This window comes from Camelus bactrianus, chromosome 19 (genome assembly GCF_048773025.1).
Source record: "Camelus bactrianus isolate YW-2024 breed Bactrian camel chromosome 19, ASM4877302v1, whole genome shotgun sequence".
Taxonomy (NCBI): domain Eukaryota; kingdom Metazoa; phylum Chordata; class Mammalia; order Artiodactyla; family Camelidae; genus Camelus; species Camelus bactrianus.
In genome coordinates, this window is record NC_133557.1 from 34,273,448 (window position 1) to 34,296,559 (window position 23,112).

The 23,112-nt window shown below is 60.5% G+C and overlaps 4 protein-coding genes and 1 long non-coding RNA gene across 8 annotated transcripts; 2 read left to right on the forward strand and 3 right to left on the reverse strand.

Moving 5' to 3' along the window:
- Nucleotides 1-243: 243 nt before the first annotated feature.
- LOC105083207 (cystatin-8) lies at nt 244-7,634 on the reverse strand. 2 transcript variants are annotated; one of them, XM_010972967.2, is made up of 3 exons: nt 4,041-7,634; nt 3,573-3,686; nt 244-852 (listed from the first exon to the last, which is right to left on the reverse strand). In XM_010972967.2, the coding sequence occupies exons 1-3, from the start codon at nt 4,269-4,271 to the stop codon at nt 769-771; spliced, it is 429 nt and encodes a 142-aa protein (XP_010971269.2). In that variant the 5' UTR covers nt 4,272-7,634; the 3' UTR covers nt 244-768. The 2 variants fall into 2 exon arrangements, 1 of the variants encoding a protein (XP_010971269.2); XR_012500492.1 differs by lacking the exon at nt 4,041-7,634 and having other exon boundaries at nt 1,258-3,898.
- A 220-nt stretch (nt 7,635-7,854) lies between these two features.
- LOC105083206 (putative cystatin-15) lies at nt 7,855-12,017 on the reverse strand. Its single transcript, XM_010972966.3, has 3 exons — nt 11,094-12,017; nt 9,239-9,349; nt 7,855-8,318 (listed from the first exon to the last, which is right to left on the reverse strand). Exons 1-3 carry the CDS (start codon nt 11,490-11,492, stop codon nt 8,175-8,177), a joined length of 654 nt encoding a protein of 217 aa, XP_010971268.2. The 5' UTR covers nt 11,493-12,017; the 3' UTR covers nt 7,855-8,174.
- On the forward strand, nt 8,196-11,075 carry LOC141574085 (uncharacterized). Of its 2 annotated transcripts, none has more exons than XR_012500744.1 (5): nt 8,196-9,444; nt 9,558-9,646; nt 10,033-10,204; nt 10,588-10,683; nt 10,807-11,075. It is a non-coding gene; the product is annotated as an uncharacterized LOC141574085 (long non-coding RNA). The 2 variants fall into 2 exon arrangements; XR_012500745.1 differs by having other exon boundaries at nt 8,196-9,422.
- A 455-nt stretch (nt 12,018-12,472) lies between the features above and the next one.
- LOC105083205 (putative cystatin-16) lies at nt 12,473-16,296 on the reverse strand. The gene is made up of 3 exons (XM_010972965.3): nt 14,747-16,296; nt 14,124-14,231; nt 12,473-12,629 (listed from the first exon to the last, which is right to left on the reverse strand). The coding sequence occupies exons 1-3, from the start codon at nt 15,062-15,064 to the stop codon at nt 12,486-12,488; spliced, it is 570 nt and encodes a 189-aa protein (XP_010971267.2). The 5' UTR covers nt 15,065-16,296; the 3' UTR covers nt 12,473-12,485.
- CST11 (cystatin 11) lies at nt 16,296-22,686 on the forward strand. 2 transcript variants are annotated; one of them, XM_074347769.1, is made up of 4 exons: nt 16,296-19,543; nt 20,002-20,364; nt 20,839-20,943; nt 22,487-22,686. In XM_074347769.1, exons 2-4 carry the CDS (start codon nt 20,008-20,010, stop codon nt 22,568-22,570), a joined length of 546 nt encoding a protein of 181 aa, XP_074203870.1. In that variant the 5' UTR covers nt 16,296-19,543; nt 20,002-20,007; the 3' UTR covers nt 22,571-22,686. The 2 variants fall into 2 exon arrangements, with proteins under 2 accessions (XP_074203870.1, XP_010971266.2); XM_010972964.3 differs by having other exon boundaries at nt 16,296-20,364.
- The last annotated feature ends 426 nt before the right edge of the window (nt 22,687-23,112 follow it).

Genomic DNA, 23,112 nt, shown 5'->3' on the forward strand with positions numbered 1-23,112 from the left:
GGTCTTGACCCTTTGCCCCAGGCTCCTTTGGAGACCCTAGAAATGCACCTACTGGGTCTCTGTGTACCGAGCACGTAGGAAGGGGACCCCCTCCAAGGCGCACACAGGCCATGAGCCTGCCCCCCTCCCGCCCTGTTGCCTCCCAGTCCAGCACACACTCCTGCACACACTCCTGCACACACACCTGCACACACACCTGCACACACAGACACATGTGAACACTGGGCTTCCTCTTTAGGCTTTACTGCCCTCACCCCTCCCTCTCTGTGACCACCGTTGACATTTACAGCAAAAGATACACCAATTCCCCCAGTTCACAGAGACCCCCGGGGGTGGGGAGCGCTGCTTCTGCCAGGGCGGCCCCCAGCCCACCCAGGTGATCCGGCCCTCAAGCTGAAGGACGCCTCCCAGGGGCACCTGGGAGTTGGTACCCACTGGGCTCAGGCCCCTGTGAGGGGCGGTACCCATCACAAAGGGATTCCCCCGAGACGTCAGTGGGAGAGAGAGTCAGACCTTACCCCCCACCACTTTATGCTCAGTGACAAACGGTCCTTGTTCCTGGTGGCGGTGCACCGCGGGCTGCACGGCGAGCAGCCTCCCCCAGGCCAGGAAGGAGGACTGGGACACGCCCATCTTTTGCCACCAGCTGATGCGAGACTAGGAAGCAAAACAGCAAGCCACGGGCAGCGGTGAGGAAAGCGTGTTGGTGAGAGTGCGCACGCCGGGCTCCCGGCGTGGAGGAGGGGGCTGCAGCGGGGCCCGGGGCCCCTAGACGTCCACGCACTCTTTCCTCATCACGGTGAAGTCGCTGTGCCAGGGGAGCGCGCCCACCAGGAAGGTGCACCTCCGAATCTGAAAGAGACCAGCACCACGCAGAGCTCATCAGCGGCCACGAGAGAAGGCAAGGTGCCGGGCGTCAGCTTAGGAAGACGGTCGTCAGCCCAAGGGCGGTCCCCGGGAGCCTGCTGGCTGGAGGCGGCAGGCCGTACACGCAGGGACCTGCAGGGGCCTCGGTCCCCACCGCCCCGCCCACCGAGGGACAGCAAGTACCAATAATCATCATATTTTGGGGGGAGACCGGATGCAAAGCTGATTTTGTTTTTAATGCTCACGAGTATTTTCTACAGCCTAAGTGCCGCGGTTCTGTGCCAGGCACAGTGTGATGTGGGTGATCGTAAAGCCCCGGTAACGCCCTGGGCCCTGAGAACGCGGACACCAGGGAAAGAGCAACGTGGCGGGTTCTGGGGCCGAACGGACCTTTTCCTCCAAAGGCCGCTTCTCTCCTCGAAATGCCACTGAAATGACAAGTGAAATGTTCCATGTGTGGGTCACAGACGGGTGCACGGGGGCAGGGACGGAGGACGGGGCCAGGCAGGTAGCGGTCCTGGAAGACAGCGAAGGGCGTCTTCCGTCGCTGCCTGGAAGGCACTCAGCACCCCAGGGTGGCAGGGAGAAGGGCTTAGGTCCCTGTGGGTCCTGGCCACGTGCAGAAGGGGATTACGCGCCTCCTCCTCCCACGAACCCGCAGAAAACACCAAGTCATCGAGCCCTGGGACCCCAAACCTCCTTTGGTCTTTAACGGAACCAGATCACAGAAACGATGGAAAGCCTCATTCTCATGACACCAGACCAGAGAAACCCTGGAACCAAACAGAACTGAGAAACCAATTATAACCCTCACTCCCCGACTAAATGGAGCACCCTAAAACACCAGCAAATGTAGGGCGGCCGCGTATCAAACAGTCATTGTCCCTAACGCAGGGTGCTCCAGCGACACGACGGGGGTGGGGGGTGTCTGGACCTGACTTTCTGGTTCAGTAGTTTGGGACGAGGCCATGATCCTTGTGTGTGTGTGTTCGCGTGCGTGCCCTTGTGTCTGCGTGCATGTGGGGACGCATTCTCCACACTAGGGGATTGTGAGCACTTCGTACACATAAAAGCAAAGTTCCTACGTGGACAGTGGTTCATGGACCCCCTGCACCCTAAGCCGCAAGAAGAGACACCCCCCCGACCAGCCGTCCCTCCCAGCCTGGCCCCGCGGAACGGCGCCCACAAAGGGAGGGGACCCGAGGAGGGGGCCGACCTGCTGTCACCCAGCTAACACTAACTCCAGTTAGTGGAGTTACGTAAAATGTAAAAATACAAAATATGAACTGAAGCCAACCATACCTCAACGTGCACGAGCGTATTCCCGGGTGGCCCTCCGGAACTGCGCCCCCGCACCCAGAGAGACCTGGACATTTGCCATCAAAGACACGGGAATGCCAGGCGTGCACGTGGGCAGCAGGCTCCACAGAGCCGAGCGGGTCCGAGGAGCAAGGAGGCGCCCCGCCGCGCCCACGCGCAGCCGCCCAGAACCTTGAAGAGGTGCAGACTCACCAACGAAACCGGCACCCAGGCTCCCTGTGCACCTGTCGCCACCGTCAGTCAATGGGGGTGAGAACTAACCCTGACGTTTGAGTCAGGCCGGAGAACTGCCAAGAAGGGACAGGTGCTCCGTGTCCCGGACGGGGAAGAAGGGCTCGCCGTTGAGGAACCTGCTGTTTCAGTCTATTGCACGAGTGGGTCAGAGGAGAAGGGCCACTTAGTGTGCGTGCAGCTGCTGAAAGGAGAACTCCTAGAAGGAAACACTCTCGATTGATTAATTTTTTAAATGTTATTCTTATTATTTTTAATGGAGGTGCTGGCTTGAGCCCAGGACCTCGTGCAGGCTAAGCTTGCACTTGACCTCTGAGCTAGTCCCACCCTCTGAAACATTCTTAATTTAAAAAATAGTGAAACGAGTGTTGAAGGAATTTCAGAAACCAACACGACAGAATATTTAGTGATGACGTAAATACTGCAAAGAACCCCATTGAATCCAGGAGCACGAGCAGTGGCCAGCGTCGCTCCCTTTCCGCGCGGCTCGAAACACTTGGAGAGGAGGAGGCGAGGTTTTCCTCACTGATAAACGTGTTGCGTGAAGACCTGGTCTCATGCCCGAGGTGGGCCATGGGAACGGCAGAACAAACGAGCCCCTTGGAGACAATTCTCCTCCCTTCTCTTTGGCATTTGCTACAAACAGCTAAAAAGCAACAACTTTCCTGCAACCACAACCAGCCCAGCAGAAAACAGAAATTGAAACCACCACACTCTGCTTCCGGGAAAAGACAAAACCGACATAAAAGATGGGATGGCCCAGACATACCGCTGCTGGAAGTGTCTGTCGTGCCGGGCGTCTGCGGCTGCAGTCGGCAGACCTGCTCACGGGAGTTCACAGACGCCGTTCTGGGCACAGGTAACCACGGGCACCTGTCAGCGGGCCCTGTCTCCCACGCCGAGATGCGTGGAGCAGATGCGTTCTCCAGGTGAGGCACCGAGGCCCAAGCAGCTCCCCTCACCCTGCCGGGGCTTGTTAGCTATGCCAGTTCCTGGGTCCCACCCCAGACCCACTGAATCAGACTCCGCAGGTGGGACCCTGCTGTCTAAACACCAGGAGTGATGCTGACCTCAAGGAGAAGGTCTCGGTACCCCGAGTTCTGCGGGGGGCTCAGAGCAGCCAAGGCCACCGCAGACAGTTGGTTTGCACCTACCTTCTCCAGTCTGGGGTTTTCCTTCGGGACACAGCTCTCGTTGCTGTTGGGGAGCTTCCTGCAATTGGTGCGGGCAATTTCAGCCTCGATGAGGTATTCCAAACAATCTGTGACCTGTCGATGAGCAATCGTGCGACTTTGCTCAAAAAAGCTTTATTTTACTTTTTGAGAGTTTCAGCAAGCCCTAAACAACTTCTGCCCCCCCCCCCGTTTCCTCTCTCCCCAAACACACCTTCAGCGGGGGGTCTATGGCACCCACCACATCCCAATGCCCTGACCTGGCCCCACCGGGTGTCTGGGGCGGCTCCATCCGGTGTGGGACCTCCTCGAAGGCGAGACCTCCTACCTCCAGGGTGTGGGGCGCACGTTTGCTACCGCTGGTACCGGGGACCCCCACGCCCGCCCTCCTAGCCTGGCCTCGGTCTGGGCCACCAGGTGCAAATGCACCAACCGGGGGAGGCGCCTTACCTGCAGGTGGACTTGCAGCACCTTGACCACCTGGAAGAGGTGCTTCTCAGCGCTCTCCCTGTTGAACTCCTGCATGGCAAACCACAGGCACTGCCTCACGTTGGCGCTGGAGGGGCTGACTTTCTTCAGTTCTCTCAGCACCTTGACTTTCGTCTTGTCGAGGTCCGCGCTGTCCACCAGGGCCAGCGGAATGGTGAGCAGGAGCAGGCGGGTCCCCCAGGGTCTGGTCATGGTCCCTCCGTCCAGGGGCCAGAGGTGGGCTTCCTTGGCGTCTCAGGGCTGGAGCCGCAGGCGGGGTAGGGTGGCCGCTGCTCCCGCGCAGGTTCACAGATCTTGCTGTGAGAGCGTCAGCCCAGCTGGATTGAGACAGAGCTGTCAGGGCTACCCGGGGGGCACCCTCTGTCCTCCAAGGAGCCCCCCCACGGGAGCCAGTGAAGGGCGCCCCACCGGCCTCCCGCCCCACTCATCCTGGGTGGGTCTGCGGCTCCAGCGACAGCACTTGGACTCGGGGTCCACACCTACCCTGAGTGCCTCACCGCCTACTCCTGCTTCTGCGTCTGTGCAGCCGTGAAGGCTGTGGCTGCCCTGAGTCTTCCCGCTCTGGCCCCCTTTCCAAACTGCTGCCCCTCCTGTGGAGTTGCGTGCTGACCCAGCCCTTGCCCGGGGTTCTCCTGTGAACCAGCACTTCCAGCTGCCCCCAAGCTCTGGTCTGGGGCCTCCTGCTCCTGATCCCTGGTCTGTCTTCACCTTCTGAGTCCACGCCCTGCAGGGAGGTCACACTTTGTGATGTAATCCTGCACCTGCAACCCTGCCTCCGGGAGGGCACCTCTGCCCTGCCGGTCGCTGGCCCTCGGTCCAGGCAGCTCACGCAGTGGACGAGCACCTCCTGCCCTCAGGGTGGAGGGTGCCCCAGCGGTCTCCTGCCCACCGGTGCCGTGACTCTGGACTCCCTCTGCTGTCCTGCCGAGGGCCGTGGGTCACAGCCCATCCTGGCGCCCAGGCCTTAGGACAAGGGGGCGCACTCTCCCCAGGGCTCTCCGACGCTCTGCTTCCCTGTGAAAGTCCAGCACATTCTGGGGGGTGCAGAGAGGTGGGCACTGGTCCCAGGATATGAAGGCTGCCCGGCTCCCGACCTTGGGCAGCGTGTGGGAAGTGACAGCCCCCACCTCGCGGGTGGGTGGCCCTAACCACTGCTGGTGGGAACCCGCCGCGTTGCCCTTCGACTATTGATGGAGGCTGGTGTTTCTCATGGTCAGTCGCTACAAACACCTTTCCAGAATCTCCGCAGAGTTACACAGGTGTTTCCGTATTTGGCGAATTCTCAATAATGTTGGAAAATGCTTATAAAGAAAAAGTCATGCACAAGATGCAAAACACTGAATAGGATCCAATTCTTCATAAATACAAATGTTATGAAAAAACGTAGGAGAATCGGGGGGGAGGGGAGAGCTCAGTGGTAGAGCACACGCTTAGCATGCACGAGGTCCTGGGTTCAGTCCCCAGTCCCTCCATTAAGGTAAGTAAACCTAATTACCCCCCCCCCGCCCCGCAAAAATCCCAAAGAACAAAACAAAACAAAACGCAGGAGAATCCATCACACTGTGTCATGTGGGCGGCCTCTTCATCCTCATCCCTCGCAGCCTCTCCCACCTCCAAGCACCAGGCACAGCTTCCTCTCGGGGGGCTTGGGGTTCCTCCCTCCCCTCCACGCAGCCACTCATCCTGGTTCATCTGCCTGCAAGTCTCAACACAGACCCCCCAAATCTAAAGTGCCTCTCCCCACTGCTCCCTGCTGCTCCCAGATGCTCCCAGATGCTCCCAGATGCTCCCCGCTGCTCCTAGATGTTCCCTGCAGCTCCCCGCTGCTCCCAAATGCTCCCCGCTGCTCCCAGCTGCTCCCCGCTGCTCCCAGATGCTCCCCGCTGCTCCCAGATGCTCCCCGCTGCTCCCAGATGCTCCCCGCTGCTCCCAGATGCTCCCAGATGCTCCCCGCTGCTCCTGTCTTCATCACTGTTTCAACACATCGTCTCTTATAACCTGCAGTTACTTATTGGTGAACATCTGTATTGTCTGTCTACCCCCTCGAGAGAGAAAACAGGCTTTCTCAGGCAGGGACTCCTTCCTGTCACTCATTGTATCACCGCCAGAGCCAGGAGCCAGGCCAGGCATAGAGAACATGTCATTGTTTGTTGAGTGAAGCAATGCTCTTGCCTTGATGAAAAAAACATTCGCTTTGGATTTTTCTTTACATTTGTATTTTTCACGTTTCCTGTATTTCATATGCATTGCTTTAATAGTTAGGAAAAAAGAAAGAGGGAAAGTAGCCCTGGCACGGGGACACGGGGACGTGAGCAGAAGTGGGGCAGACAGAAGGGCCGCTCCTGGTGGGGAGCTGCGGGTGTGCGGGTGCGTGTGGGTCGCGCAGGACCTGACCGTCTGTCACCTCCAGGGGCTCAGCCACACGTGCCCCTCTGCCCTGCTCCCCTCCCCGTCCCTGGGTCAGGAGGCCTCGGGCACCGGGGTCTGACGTTTCCAGTCCTGCAGACGCTTGTGCTCCTGCCGCTGTCCTTAGGTCACCCGACTCTTCTCTTTCTTACCGACCCCTCCTTCCCTGCTGCCTTCTGCAAGCACTCCCCAGGGGTGAGATCTGGGTGAAGGGGGACTCCCAGCAAGCACCCTCCAAGGCCTGCATCTCCAAGCCAGGCCCCCGTAAAACCTCTGGGTTTCATGGAAATCAGGGATTCACAAAATGCATGTCAGTTTTTATATTGTGTGCTTGTATCGTGAGCCCCAAGTATATTTTCACTCCCTAAGGATTTGGGACTAGTGACTGGGCTGAATCTGGGGGGTTTGTCCAGGGTACAATGACACGGGACAGGCCCCCAGCTGGTGACTGACCAGCAGGGAAAGGGACAGACTGCCAACCACAGGCACGCAAACCAGATCCCCAACATTCAAGAGGCCGGAGGGAGGACGCCTCAGCCCCTCCCGCTGGGTACCCCACCAGACGGCACACCACCCAGTCTCTGATCCAGTCCTGCCCCTTCCCTAGGCCCCTCCAGGGTAGCTCCCGACAAGGACCTAGGAGGCGGGGGTCTGTCATCTCAGGGCCTGTCTCCAGGCTACTGGTCAGTGCTGACGGCCACAGAGGCCAGGCTGGGCCCTGGTCAGGGAACACAGACATCGAGGGGCAGGACGGGAGGTGGGGACCAGACCTGCCATCTTCTGGGCCATCCCCAGAGGGGACATCACACAGGCAGCTCCCGGGACAAGTGTCCTGATGGGGTCCACAGAGGACAGAGCCTGCTGTCATCTCAGTCACCACCTCCTACCCCTGGGCCTGGGCATGGTGCCCCCACAAAGGGACACCCCACTGTGAGCCCAGCATCAAAGATGGACACAAAGAGGACACAGGTGGCTATCACTGGGAAAACCATCTGCATTGCATTTTAGTGGAATGAATGGAGAGATTGGAGGAAGAATGATCAAAGGAATGGAAGAATAGATGAGTGGATGGGTGGCTGGCTGGCTGGCTGGCTGTGTGGATGTATGGATGGATGAGTGTATGGATGGGTGGGTGGGTGGATGGATGGATGGGTGGATGGATGGATGGATAAATGGATGGGTGGGTGGATGGATGGGTGGGTGGATGGATGGATGGGTGGGTGGATGGATGGATGGGTGGAGGGATGGATGGATAAATGGATGGGTGGGTGGATGGATGAGTGGGTGGATGGATGGATGGGTGGGTGGATGGATGGATGGGTGGAGGGATGGATGGATAAATGGATGGGTGGGTGGATGGATGGGTGGGTGGATGGATAAAAGGATGGGTGGGTGGGTGGATGGATGGATGGATGATGAACAAATGGAGAATGAATGAATGAATGAATCAGTGTGCACACCAACTATGGGACCCCTGCAAGAACCAGGGAGGGCACCCCCACAGGAGCTGAGGGTTTGATTGGCTCAGCATGCTGCACCTGCTGCCCAGGTGGGAACAACAGTGACAACTTCTCCATCACTCGTCACTGGCGGCGACATCCATGGAAACGGACCATTGGGGAGCACACAGAACTGACAGGGGCCCAGAGTGATCTGAGGTGCCTTTACTTCCCTTGGTGCTGCACAGACCTAGGACCCCGGAACGTCATCCAGAGGAAGAGGGTCTGCTGCGGGAGACGGGGGCCCCTTCCCCTGGTTCTGCTGGCAGGTGCTGTTCACAAGGGTGAACTGGGTGATCCAGGGTTGCGAGTCCACCACGAAAGTGCAGCTCACCTGGAAACAGGAACCGTAAGACATAAAATCAGACCAACGTAGCAGTGAGAGCACGTGGCGTGGAGGACTTCACAGGTGCCCGGATGGGTTAAAAGCTAAAGAGGGAGGAAAAGCAGAATCCAGCGGCGGCCTGGGGCCGGGCTCGGGAGCTCAGGTCTCCACTGGGTGATGGGCGGGGGTGCTGAATCCGCCCGTCGTGGATGGGGGCTCCCCAGAGGGTGCCTGGTGGGGCCATTGCCTGTCCCCCAGGTCCCCCCACCCACCATGATGCTGTATGAAGGGCCTCTGCCTGTGGGCTCTGGGAGCTGGCAGACTGCCTAGGAGAGGGTCCAGATTGCGCCCCCCCACCTGGGAGTGGCTGCAGACCCACCCCAAGGGGAGGCTGCCCCCCAGGCTGGGATCTGGGGACACTAGCCCCAAGGAGGGCGTCCCCCTGACTGAGGCCCACGCCCACGGTCCCAGTCCAATGGATCAGATGTCAGCTCGTAGGATGACGACAGGAGGACTGGCTGAGCTGGGCTTGTCCTCGCAGCCCAGGGACCAGGGGGAGAGGTGGGGTGACCAGCGAGCTGAACAGTCCTCCTGTCCGGAGGAATCGGAGCAAAGGAGAGAGGGGTGCACGGCAAGAGCAGCGTCTCCAGGACCTGAGCCTCAGGGAGCAGGAAGCTGGGACAGGGAGAGCTCCCCAAGGGAGGAGGAGCACGTCGGAGGGGGGTTTCTGGGGGTCTCTGGGGAGCCAGCCAGGCTGTGCTGGGCACAGCGGTGACCGTGCAGAGTGACCGCCTCTCCCATCTGCAGGAGCCCAGGGGCCCGGTGGAGAGGGTCATCCCTGCGACCTTCCCGAGCCCCCCATAGGCCGTCCTTGATGCAGCTTCGCTGTCAGAAGCCTCGTGAAGATTTGGGCTGATTTATTCTCACACCGTCTTCTCTCCCGGGCCTTCCTGCAGGGGACAGTTGTCAATGTCTTCGTCATGTTTTCTACAAATCGTGCGGCCCAGCTTCAGGTCCATTAAATATGTCCAGCTAAGCTTCTGTAAAGAAGAGATTGTAGAAACGCCTGTGAAATTCTTTGCGATAGTGAGAAAAACACAGAGAAGCAAACAGGTAATGGGCGGTAGGCTCGAAGGTGCGCAGGCAGTGAGGGAGGCACAGCTGGTGCACTTCGCTTATTGTTCCTGTTTCTTATTTTCTTTATTATTTCACTTTTTCATTTTAATTCTCTACTTTTCTTACAAATAGATGTCCCTGAGGGCACCTCCAGCAGCCTGGCCTCTCCGCTGCACTCCCCCTGACGGCCGGCTCCAGGACCCCCAGCACCAGTGCCAGATGTACGTGGAGGGGGGGACAGTCACGGGAAGCAGGGCGCGCGGCGCTGAGCGCACACGCACGCGCATGGCACACCTGACAGCAGACCCGCCCCTCAGTCACATCGGCCTGACACGCGGAGGCCCCAGGCCACTCCTTCCAGAGAAGGGGGCGGGGATCCTGGTCCCTGGAGCCACCGTCAGAGCCGCGCCATCCCTCGGGGGCTGCACCCAGATCGGGACGGGCCTGGGGGCCGGGGGGCCTCTTTCCCACGGTGGGGGTGGGGGGAGCTGCGGCACCAGGGACTCACTAGCCAACTCTCATCCGGGTCCGGGTGGGTGGGTGCTCAGGGGCCAGGCGCTGCTCCTCCAACAACTCACTGCGCGTTATGATTTCATCCCCTACTTAGAGGTGAGGAACACTCGGGAAGAACCCAAACACCGTGAGGAAGGCAGCCAGAAAGCTCCGCAGGCAGGAGCAGCCCTCCCTGCAGAAAGCTGGCTTCGTTCGGGGCCCAGGGATCCCTGCAGCGGAGGCCCCCGGCCACACCCCGGCCCACCCCGCACGCCCGCACGTCCTGGGTGAGGGCGGGCTGGGCGGGGGAGGCAGCCTCGGCTTCCCTGGTTCCGGGGCTGGGACGCAGCCCAGGGAAGAGGCAGCCAGTCAGGCGACGGGGCCACATGAGGGAAGCCGGGCCATCTGTGCAGGGTGGGGGCCTCCCTCCAGTCCCTTCGGGAGTGTGTGCAGAGGGGACCCTCCCCTCAGAGCCCCGCTGACGTGGACTGGCTCGGGGCTGGTCACCGGTACCAGGGTAGGGCCCGGGCTCCCGATGGCTGGACCACAGTTACTCCAGTGGAAGGGCGAGGGGGAGCGGGGTGGGAGGAACCCCTGCACAACCAGGTCTAAGGACGCCCACTGCCATCCGGCTCCACCCTGACCCTCAGTGATGCTCTGTGACCCACAGCCTTCCGGGCCTTCCTAGGCTGCTTCGGGAATTCCGAAGGTGATGGGTTCCCAGGCATCTTCTGGTCCCTGCCCTACTCCATGGTCTTGCAAGTTGGTGAGTACTGTTCACCCACGTGCTCAGGGCAAAACCTGGGGTCCGTGCCTGCCCCCACCCCCATCAGTGCCCCCACATCACCTCCAAGCAGACTTAGAAGCCAGCTTTTCTCCTACCTCCCAGGGACCAGGGACCAGGGACCAGCTCCCACACCCTGCTCTCCGCTGGCCCCAGGCTGCCGCCCCCGCACCCACAGCGTCCAGAGAGGTGCCGGCCGGAGCTCTGTGGGATCTCTCCCTTCTAACGCTACCTCGTATTTTTAGACATCACTCACCTTGCTTTTCCCTGCAGACCACGGGTGCGCCCTCCAGGCTTGGTTTCAGGGGGATGGTGGAGCCACAGGGGAGCCCCCCACCCCTCACCCACACACCCCTAACCCGCACCCCCACCCACTCCCCTGCGCCCCTCACCTTGCGCTGGCTCCTCCCCACCCACATCAGCTTGTAAGCGTACTCATCAGGATGGTGCTCGTTGAAGTGAAACACAGCGAATTCCACACACATGCTGAAGAAATTCGTGCTCTTACTAACATCCTCGAAGTCCCAGCTGCCAACATGCAGCCCCAGCACCAGGAGCCCCAGCAGCACAGGCTCCCTCGGGAACATGCTGTCCGTCTGGCGACAGCCTGGAGGCCCGCAGCGCCCGGCGGGGGTGGCAGTGACGGCTAGCCCTGCCCAGCTCCCCGCCCCTGCACTGCTGCCCGGCCCCTCCTCTGCGTCCCTGCCCGCCCTGCTGTCACCACCAGACTGAGGGCAGAGTGAGAGGCACGACTCCCACCACTTGTTTGGGAAGCCTGGGCCCAGGGACATGTGTGCAGTGGCTCTGTCCCCAGAGGGGCCTGGGTGAGGGTCTCCTTGCGCTGCCCCCTCGGCAGCGCATCCCGGGACTGGTGGAACCGCGGGGACACTTAGTACTGGTGGGCCCCGAGTCCTGGGGAGCAGAGGGCAGCCCTGGTCTCCCTCTGACCTTGGCCGTGGCCTGTGACCTCAGGGAGCACCAGGAGGGTGCAGCGAGGGGGGCCACGGGCTGGGGGCCCACCGTCCCCACCACCCCTGGCCCTGCTGTCCGTCTTCCCAGGAGGCCTGGCCGTGCTTGGCACCTGGGAGGGGGGCACAAGGGGGAAGTCACCCCAAGGCAGGGGCTCTGCGGGACTGGACGTGAGCCCCAGCCACAGGCAGGAGAGGGGTCGGGGCTGGGGAAGTCGGGCCCCGCCAGCCCGGCTGACGTGCGTTCATGCAGCTCTGCCATCTGAGGTCCTGTGGCCACTGCCATGTGGCTCCATCACTCTCTCCTCTCAGGACCCATGATGCTGAAGTGCCCAGCCTGGGACGCGTACACGGCCTGGGAGCCGGGAGGCCGGGAAGGTAGGGGTGCTGCCAGTGAACAATGCTTCCCCTGGGGCATGGGGTCAAGGGTCACCTGTCCAGCGAGATGATCCCAGGAAGACGAGGTCTGGACCACAGTCGTGGGGACCCATTGTAGGACAGGACTGGGGCCGGCACAGAAAGAGAGGGAGTGTGGACACTGGGGGACACCCTTGTCACCAGACTCATGGCCACACCTCTGAGGGACACGGTACACTCTTGCCAGGGCAGGCACAAGGAGGGCGCAGGGACCTGCTTCGGGGGTGTCCATGCCAGACTGTCCTGCCCCACAGCCCAGGTGGGAACAACAGTGACAACTTCTCCATCACTCGTCACTGGCGGCGACATCCATGGAAACGGACCATTGGGGAGCACACAGAACTGACAGGGGCCCAGAGTGATCTGAGGTGCCTTTACTTCCCTTGGTGCTGCACAGACCTAGGACCCCGGAACGTCATCCAGAGGAAGAGGGTCTGCTGCGGGAGACGGGGGCCCCTTCCCCTGGTTCTGCTGGCAGGTGCTGTTCACAAGGGTGAACTGGGTGATCCAGGGTTGCGAGTCCACCACGAAAGTGCAGCTCACCTGGAAACAGGAACCGTAAGACATAAAATCAGACCAACGTAGCAGTGAGAGCACGTGGCGTGGAGGACTTCACAGGTGCCCGGATGGGTTAAAAGCTAAAGAGGGAGGAAAAGCAGAATCCAGCGGCGGCCTGGGGCCGGGCTCGGGAGCTCAGGTCTCCACTGGGTGATGGGCGGGGGTGCTGAATCCGCCCGTCGTGGATGGGGGCTCCCCAGAGGGTGCCTGGTGGGGCCATTGCCTGTCCCCCAGGTCCCCCCACCCACCATGATGCTGTATGAAGGGCCTCTGCCTGTGGGCTCGGGGAGCCGGCAGACTGCCCAGGAGAGGGTCCAGATGGCGCCCCCCCACCTGGGAGTGGCTGCAGACCCACCCCAAGGGGAGGCTGCCCCCCAGGCTGGGATCAGGGGACACCAGCCCCCCGGAGGGCGTCCCCCTGACTGAGGCCCACGCCCACGGTCCCAGTCCAATGGACCAGACGTCAGCTCGTAGGATGACGACAGGAGGACTGGCTGAGCTGGGCTTGTCCTCGCAGCCCAGGGACCCGGGGGAGAGGTGGGGTGACCAGCGAACCTAGCCGTACTCTGGTCCTCTGGTCCTCCGGTCCTCCGTTCCTCCCCGGCATTCTGCCCCAGGGTCACCCCTGTGACTTTCCTAAGCCCCCTCGCATAGAAAATGCTTAAGTTGGTCTCTGCCCGGGTTCCTGGTGTAGAGCTCCCGAGCCTCTCGTGAACTCCTAACTGGTGAACCCACCAGGAGCACCTCCTGTCCTGCTGAGGTGACCCTGCTGGGCTCCTGGGTGGGGGCTGCTCACCAGGAGGACCAAGGCATCTTTAGAAGCTTGGGATTCTCAGCCCCGCCCTCATCCTCCGGGCGGCGGCTGGAGACAGAGTTGATGCTTGATCACGCCCATGTGATGAAGCCTCCGCAAAATTCCCAAAGCAAAGGGTGTGGAGAGATTCCAGGCTGGTGGACACATCCACACTGGGCGACGCCGCCCCCCCAGCTCCATGGGCCAGGAGCCCCTGTGCTCGGGACCCCCAGACCTCACCCCGGGCACCTCTGCACCTGGCTGCGCCTCTGTGTCCGGGTCACACCCTGAGCCTCCTTCCCTGAGCTGTGAGCCGGACTAGCAAACTCATCACACCTGAAGAGCGGGGTGGCAATCTCCCAGGTGTAGCAAGTTGGCCAGAAGCTGTGGGCCCCTGGGGGCATGCTGCTCGCATCCGGCACCTGCAAGCAGGGAGCGGTGTCGGGGGCTGAGCCCCTAACCCGTGAGATCTGACATCACCTCCGGGTGGACACCCGGTGTCCCAGAGAATTATTTTCTGTGAAAAACCCCCACATACATGGTGACCAGAAGGGCCAGGAGCAAGGCGTCCTGTGTGGGGAGAACAGGACGCACGCGGGGGCGGCAGGTTCTCTCACACACTCTCTAGCGTGTTATGCTTCACTGTCCGAAGATTCAGGGAGCTTTGCGCTGATTTATTCTCAAACCTTCTCTCCCGGGCCTTCTTGCAGGGGACAGTGGCCGAGGTCTTCAGCACGTTTTCTACAAATTTTCTGGCCCAGCTCCAGGTCCATTAAAAATATCACTGTCCAACTCTGTCGAGGAATCATGAAGCAGCTGCTACGTTTGCTTTCCGGGAATGAAAAAAGGCAGAGAACCAAGTAGAAAAGTGGGCAGAAGACGAGACGAGGTGTGTAAACAGGGCACACAAGCCTTGTGCAACTTCCCTACTAGCACAAAACCAAAAAGGGGACGGCCCCGAGGGCCCCTCCAGCAGCCTGGCCTCCTCCCCCCAACCCCGACGGCCGGCTCAGGACCCCCAGCACCAGTGCCAGATGTACGTGGCGGGGGACAGTCACGGGAAGCAGGGCGCGCGGCGCTGAGCGCACACGCACGCACATGGCACACCTGACAGCAGACCTGCCCCTCAGTCACATCGGCCCGACACGCGGAGGCCCCAGGCCACTCCTTCCAGAGAGGGGGGCAGGGATCCTGGTCCCCCGGGCTGCCGTCAGAGCCGCGCCATCCCCTCAGAGCCCCGCTGACGTGGGCTGGCTCGGGGCTGGTCACCGGGACCAGGGTTGGGCCTGGGCTCCCGACGGCCACTCGCCTCCTGCTGGGCTCGCCCGACCTCCAGCAGCCTGTGGGCCTGCATGTCCTTGCTGCCACTGCTGAAGGAAGCCACGGCCAACTCCACGGACATCGTGAAATAACCGTGGTTCTTACTAACGTCTGCAAAGGCCTTCTGAAAGGTCCAGAGGTGGCTGCCGGGGACAGTGAGCCCCAGCAGCAGAGACGCCTTCGGGAACATGCTGTCCGGCGTCAGCGGGGAGGACGGGCGATGGGCGCCCCCCGCAGGCCAGCTCCTCGGCACCCTACTGCCCATCTCTCCTGCTGGCACCGAACAGGAGGCAGCGCAGGGCGTCATGTTGTCCACCCCCGGTCACAGGAACCCTGGATGCTGGGCACGCATGCTGCAGGCTCTGTGCCCCGCGTTTCCAGGGCTTCAGCCTGGGCGGGTCCCTCCTGCCGGGCCCTGCGTCCACCCTGCCACCTTCAGAGCCATGCAGCCGGGACCGCCGGGGTCACGGAGTCCCCTCCCGGGCAGCACGGCAGCGGCCAAGCCTGCTGCGACCTTGGCTGGAGCCCACACGACCGGCCGGGCTGGGAGTATGGGGCGTGCAGCCGGCAGTGGGGGAGTCTGCGGGGAGCTGTGCTCACCGCCGCCCCGACTTCCTCCAGAAGCCCACCTGGCTCCGCGCTCCCCGCCGGCCATGCCTGACCCTGGCTTTCTGCGCTCCAAACACGCCTGGTTCCCTGACGTGCCCTCCGCCCGGGGCCCCGCTGGCAGTGCCGTGTTCTCTCGCACGGCCGCCCATTTCCTGATGGCCTTTCCTCCTACTGACCTCCGGCCCAAGGCCGCTCCGTTCAGAGAACAGCCTTTCTATTCCGTCTCTCCTGTGAAATTGGCCGAGACCTGTTTCATTCCCCAGAATTTGGCCAGTGGTCCACGTTCTTGAAAAGACTGTCTTCTGCATTTTTCAGGTGCAAAGTTAGGGATGGACATATCCCAGGTGGCCCATGTGATCAAAACTTCCCTACAGGGACCATCCCTACTTTGTTTTATTTTACTGAGTTTGGTTTGGGTTTAGGGTTCGGTCTGCTTCTCCGTCTGTTCTTGGGTGACGTGTTAAAACCCCTCATGGGGATTGGATTGTGGATTTGTCTGTCCTCCTTTCCTCAGAATTCTGGCTGTGTGTATTTGAGAGGCGCTGTGTGTCCGTGTGTGTGTCGTGTGTGTGTGTGTATCTGACTATTTGTGTGCATGTGTGTGTGATGTGTGTGTAGTGTGCACGTGTACATGTATGATATGTGTGCAGTGTGAGTGTGTGTGCTTGTGTACACGGTGTGTATGTGGTGTGTGTGTGGGTGATGTTTGTGTGTGGTGCGTGCACAGTGTGTGCGTGTGTGCACGCGCGTGTGCACACCGCCAGCCACTCATTGCACGAGCCCTGCGGCAGGGTCGGGCGGCAGGAAGGACGACATGGTAACAGCTGACACCGTGAGCCCGCCCTAGGCTCTCTCCTGAGTTACCTCTTAACTGTCAGGACAGCAGAAGCATTTCACACCCGCTTTCCAGGTGCGGAGACCCAGGCATGTCAAACGGAGGTGACCCGCCCACCGTGACTGGGATGTGAACCCAGACGATCTGCCCCGAGGGCCTTGGAGTCAGTGCCAGAGGCAGAGGGGCAGCGGCAGGGAGGCTGGTCTTTGCAGGAGACACCCGAAGGTGCAGCCCGGGGTGGGGGGCGGCGCTCAGAAGGAGGTTCCAGAGCAGAGGACCCTGCAGGAGAGTCCGGGAGGTGAGTGAATTCTCACAAAGTGAAGCTGGGAAGCAGCCTCACCAGAGGGGAGCCGGGTCTGAGCGGAGGCTGGTGTGGGGGCACCTGGGCAGGGATCCCCTAGCTGACACCCAGACTCCCCTGGCCCGGCCATCCCAGGCTGGCCCCCGACCCACCAAATGAAGCCCAGCCAAAGTCCCGAGGCTGCCTCCAGGGCGGGAACTGTGGCTTCCAGAAAGATCCGTGATACTGTGACACCCTCCTCTCACCACCAGGCACGGATGTCCCCAGCTCAGGGGCAGCCACCTGACTGCTTCCCTGTGCTCTGAGCCCCAGGCGTGCGCTGTTCTGCTGGCTGGAGGGGCAGTGTCTACGGGCTTGAGGACATGCATTTGGACCACAGGAACCCATCAGCAGGGCAGCTGCCAGGGGGACCAGCCAGTGCCACCTCCTTGCATGCCGGTCCCCCAGAAAGGAGAGTCCGGCCGTCAGGGGACACCTTCCAGCAGGGCACGTCTGAGGTGCGGCTCCAGGCACCTGAGGCAAGTCTGTGCAGACGCGAGGCTCGGCACCAGGCCAGGGCCGAGCAGGAAGCCTTCCTGGCAGCTGACAATTCTGCTTTCGGTCTCAGCGTCTAAACCGCCTGTCCATGCGTTGTGGAAGGCCCGGCGCTGGGGACAACTGAGTGTTTGTAAGATAAACGTGAGCGAACCCAGGTCCCTGTCACCACGAAGCGTCCAGGGCGGGAGGCAGAAGGGAAGAAGTGACTGGGGTCTGGGTGGACCTCGGGCTGATCTTGGGGCTCCCCAGACACAACCCGGGGCCTGCAGGGCAGCGAGGGGGGCGTGAGGCCCGTGAGCTGGCCCTGAGTCGGAGGCGCTTCTGTTCACAGTGGGACTTTGTGAGGAATTTGCAGCAACCAGGCAGAACCGCGGGGTCAGACCTCAGAGCAGGACTGGAGTGAGGCGACACGCGGGCGCGTCTGCGGAGGCGTGAACATGCTTCGTGCTGTGAGTGTGGAGAAGGGGCCTTAATGCAGGCCCACGCCAGTGGGCGTGACTGGGGATCTATGCCCCCTGAGAGTTATAGGCCCGACTCTACGCAGATGTTACTGAACGCGAAATGCCATTGTTGAGGCAGATTTTGAAATCCGGGGCAGAATGCTGAAGTCCTCGGAGCAGGTGAAGGCACTACGAGGTAGAAAACAGCTCGCCGCCTGTGGAGAAGTGAATCGATAGGGGCAGAGGGCAGGGGGCAGGCTAAAGGGAGGGGGTCTCGCGTCTGACTCTCCCTGCACTCCAGCCGGGTGACCAGACGAGGCTGGGCTGGGGCTGTTCTGGGTAGAGACAGAACCTGGGTGGGAGGGACGCCAGGGGGGTCCACATGCCTCAGCCGAAAGAAACCAGGGAATTCCCAGAAAGAAGAAACCTTGTGCTATTACGACAGGCAGAAAAGCCCCCGTCCTCACCACCCCAGCCCCTCGCCCGGAACCTGCGAATAGGCCGCTGCGAAGGGAAAGGGGGCTTTGCAGGTGGGACTAAGTTAACGGTCCCGAGGTGGGAGACCATCCTCTGTCATTGCAGGGAGGTGGGCCGGACGTCATCACCAGGGTCCTTATGAGAAGGAGGTGGAGGGTCAGAGAGGGGCTGGAAGGCCCCCTGCTGGCTGTGAGGATGGAGGAGGGGGCCATGGGCTGAGCAGAGGCCTCTGGAAGCGGGAAGACTGAGGTTCTCCTTGAGGGCCTGTGGAAGGAAGGCAGCACTGCCCACACCTGGGTTTTAGGATTTCTGATCTCCAGGGCAGTGAGATTTTTTTTAAAAATGTGCTATCAAGTGGTATTTTTCTTTCTCTGTGTGACTTACTTCACTTAGAATGATAATCTCCAGGTCCAACTATGTTGCTGCAAATGGCATTATTTTATTCCTTTTTTATGGCTGAGTAGTATTCCATCGTATAAACATACCACATTTTCTTTATCCAGTCATCTGTTGATGGACGTTTAGGTTGTTTCCATGTCTGGGAAACAGTTGTAAATAGTGCTGCTATGAACATTGGGGTGCAGGTGTCTTTTTGAAGTAGGGTTCCTTCTGGATATATGCCCAGGAGTGGGATTACCGGGTCATACAGTAAGTCTATTTTTAGTCTTTTGAGGAATCTCCATGCTGTTTTCCACAATAGCTTCACCAAACCATATGTGGAATCTAAAAAAAAAAAAGACAAATGAACTTATATATATAAACTTATATATAAAATAGAAACAGACACACAGACATAGAATACCGACTTGTGGCTGCCAGCAGGGAGGAGGTGGGTGGGAAGGGATAACCTGGGAGTCTGAGATTTGCAGATACTGACTGGTATGTATAAAACAGATACACAAGTTTATACTGTGCAGCACAGGGAACTATATTCAACATCTTGCAGTAGCTCACGGGGAAAACGAGTGTGAAGATGAATACATGTATGTGCGTGTGTGACCGAGGCACTGTGCTGCGCACCAGAAACTGACACAACGCTGAAAAGTGACTGTAACTCAATTTTTAAACAAAAGAAAAAAATCAAAACCAAACAAAAAAACCCCAAAACATGTTCTGTTTGAAGCCACCACGCGTGGTAACTTGTTCCCACAGCCGCAAGACGCCAACGAGCTGCCAGGAGAGGGCAGGCTCCCGCAGGGGCCGGGGGAGAGCTGGGGAGGGACCCGCACTGCAGTCGGCTCCAGACTTCGCAGGGCCCAGGGCTCTGTGGCCAGAGCTCCCCGTCCCTCTCCTTCTTCCTCTTCTGGCTCCTCTTCTGGCTCCAGGGGGCCTAGGAGCCACGAGGTGAGATGGGGAGGCAGCAGACAGAGGATGGATGGGAGACAGAAGGAGAAGCTGTCTGCCCCGCTGCCCACCCGCAGCCCCAGGAGGGAGAAGAGCAGCTCGAGACACCGTCTAAGCTCCGAGCATCTGAAGAGACGGACACCTGGATTCTGGACTGAGGCTGAGCGTTGTCCCAGTGCCACAGAGGGTCCACCCTCAGGGACGGTGGGACGTGAACACAGAGCGTCATGACTACACCCGCAGGTTCCCATTTGGGGCCCACCCTCCATTTTCTGGGGAGCACAGCTCTCCAGGGTGGGGCAGACACCTCCCATGGGGGCAGGCAGACGACGCCCAGGTCTGAGTAGTGGGTGAGCTTGTGTCCCGCCAGCCAGGGAGGTGGGGAGGGCACGATCGGAAGGACAGCCCGGGAACATCAGGGGCACAGGAGGGGGTGGCGTCCAGCTCGTCCCGCTCCGCTGCCTGTGCCCCCGCGCCCCCGCGTCCCCGTCCCTTCCCGTGAGCCAGGCCTCCCACGGCCCCGGCTGAGCCGAGCTCTGTGGACAGAAGCCCCAGCCTGGCTCCCACCCAGAAATGCTGGGCAGGGGAGAGGGTGTGCAGCCGAGAGGGGTGGGGTGCATGCGTGTGCGACAGCTGTGAGGGACGGAGCAGGTGGTGGGTGCGCTGAGCCTGCAGCTGCCGTCTGCCCGCCTTCCCTGCAGGTGTGAATGCAGATCTGGACCGGGGAGGGGAGCGTAGGTGTCCCCCCGCCCCGGGCTGGCTTAAATCCGGCCGAGCAGAGCGGCCAGCACACTGACCAGCTCTGGCAGCCCAAGGAAGAGGCCCCCCACCCAGCGACAATGGCCAGAGCCCCGCAGGGCCCCCGACTGCTGCTGGCCATCGTGGGGGCTCTGGTGGCCCTCACCTACCAAACAAGAAGGAAGACCTTCATCAGTGTCCGGGAGGTGCCTGCGTCGGCGTCCGTCGTGGTGACCACCCTGGACTACGTGACCAAGGAGTTCAACAAGAAGAGTGAGGACAAGTACAACTTCCGGGTCGTGCGGGTCCCCAAGGTTGTGCAGAAGGTCAGTGTCCCCTCCCCTCACCAGCCCTGCCAGGGCGCCGCGGGCTGGGGCTGCGCCGGTCAGCTTGGCCTCATTTAGTCAGAAGCGGGTGTTTTAAGAGAAACAGAAATTCCCTGGAGCAGATGGACGCAGGGGACGCGCAGGACCAGGGCCGGCCCAGCACAGCCGAGGGCCCCAGCTGCCCACCGCCACCCGGTGCCTGCTTTCCAGGCGCCCGGCCCCGCCGCGTGTGCCCGGCTCAGGCTGTTTCCACGCTGGCGGGGCTCCTGCTCCCTGCCGTGGGCCAGCAGTGGGCATCACGCAGGCCACCCCAGGGTGACTTTGCCCGAGTGGTGGCTTCTGGGGAGCTCTCCCCGGAGGACAGGGCAGCACGGGCAGCAGACAAGAGGAGGAGGGAGGAGCCCCAGTCTGTCCAGGGCGGCCCTGCAGGAAAGGGCTGGTGGCCCTTCATCTCCTTGCCCCTTGCTCCTGCAGCTGACCGACCACATGGAGTACCACATCGACGTGGAGATGCGCAGGACCGTCTGCTTCAAGTCGGAGGCCAACAACTGCAGCTTTCAGGACGGGGAGCTCTACAAGGTGCGGGCCACGCCCCTCTGCGTGGCTCCCCCTGTGGTTTGGGGTGAGGGGGGTGGGAGTACTGGGGAGGTACCCAGCTTGCTTGAGAAGAACGCACACCTCGCACCTCCTTTCTCGAGGCGGAGAAGTGACGGAGAGAGGGACCAGGACCCCACCTGGCGGGCTCTGTGCCTTTATGGCTGGAAGGATTTCGGGGCAGTTGAGGGGTCTGGAGGGGGGAGCCCAGGTCACTGAGCTGCGGGGGGACACTCTGAGGTCGAAGGAAGTAATGATTGTCATACCATTTTAGCAGCCGGGGGACCTCGCCAGAGCTCCCACTGAAAATCTGGACGTCAGCCTGACAGTCTCACAGGGGCTGGGCTTGCGGCCTCTGCCCCTTTCTTCCAGTGACGAGGAGGAGGGATGGGGAAGTGGGCTCAGAGACAGTTCAAGGGTGTTGGGGCGGGGGAGGGAGGGGGCAAATCCGCGGGCCCGTGACCGGCTCGGGGGCCACCGCCCCCACCCAGTGTGTCCACATCCGGGGCGGCCAGCTGGACCCCGGCCATCTGGGACAGCATGGTCCGGCGGGCCCTCGCTCTTGGGGCCTTGAAGGTCCCAAGTCCCAGCAGCCCTGCAAAGCCCTCTCTTTACCCAGATGAGCTAACAGAGGGGGGTCAGGGGCATGTCTGTCCTGAGCGTCCTGGTTTGTGTCCAACTTCTTAGCATCATTGTTAACAGCGTCCCCACCTGCTTACACCGTGTCCTGGTTTGTCTCATAAATTCCACGGTCACCCTGGTTGTAAAGGTCTCCGTGTTCTCAGCACAGACACACGTCCATCTGTGAGCTCCACCTACGTGGAGATTTCTCCAAAATCTAGCAAGTTAGACTTTCCTGGTCCTTCCCTGGAGATCATGATGGTAACAGTGGAGTATAATGAGAGAAGCTGATAGGTGTGAGAGATCAAGCCAAAGTTAGCACTCGGACTTCTGTTTTAGGGGAACTGTAAGCATTTCATCCTCCCCGGCCCCCTCTTCACTGCAGCCCCGGGCTTTCCAACCAAGAGAAGGAAAGTGAAGTCGCGCTGAGAAATGACAACAATGTGCAAAATATGTTGCCTGACCCTCCCTTGTGGGAGGGGAGGGAGGCGGGGAGGAGGGGGCCTCGGAGGAAACAGGGCGGGGGAGGAAGGGGGCGTGAGGCTGGGAGGACGGGAGGGCGGGAGGAGGAGAGGGAAGATGGTGGACCGGGTGGAAGGGGGGCCAGGATGGGAGGAGGGGCCCCGCCCGGGAAGTGTGTGGGGACCACCTGGGGTGGAAAAGGGGAGAAGCGGCCGTGGCCCCCACGGTGGGTGTGGGCGGGGGACACTTTGCTTCCAGTCTCCACTTCCAACCGCAGCAGGAGGACGTTTGGGGGATGAGTTGAGCAGCTATCGAGTCACTGAAATCAAAACAATGATGGCCCCACGGGGGGCTGCAGACAGGGCACTGGTGTTTCCGGCTTCCTTCCCCTGTAAAGTTCTCAGCCTGCAGGTAGATCTTTTTCACATTTTGTTTTGTTTTTTAGAAAATCGATTGCTTCTTCTCAGTGTCTGTTTTGCCCTGGTTTGAAAAGTATAAACTTCTGACCAAAAACTGCACCGATGGCTAGAGGTCCCAGCGCACATCCGGCAGTCACTGAGTGTGAAAGAACCCGACGTCGACTGCCGCGCTCCGTGTGGAAAATAAATGCTGGTCAACCTCTTCTCCTAGCGCTCTGAATGTCTGTGATTCCACTCCCCGCCCCCCAAATTCTTCAGCTCATAATGACACGGTCTGAGTTATTCCCGGCTAGCACAGCTTTGGGGTCCAAGTGGGGTGACAGGTGTAATTCTTGGTCTGATGGCCCGTTCCTGAACGACAGCAGAATTTCAGCCTCGTTCTCATATCGAGTGGGATCCTCTAGATTTTAAAATAAGAAGGAGAAGATGAGAAAAAGCAGGAGGAGGGAAGACGCTCCGATTACCTGAGTGAGCAGCGGAGGGTGCTGGCACGGACGCCTGTGGCGGCACCTCCGAGGGGCCCAAAGGACCTCCTTTGCCTGAAGTGTGGAACGAGGGGACGTGATGTGAGTAACTGAGATGAGCAGGGCGTCGTCACTGACAAGGGCCAGGCTGGGAGCTGTGCCTCATTTTTGCCGTCACGTGCACTTTC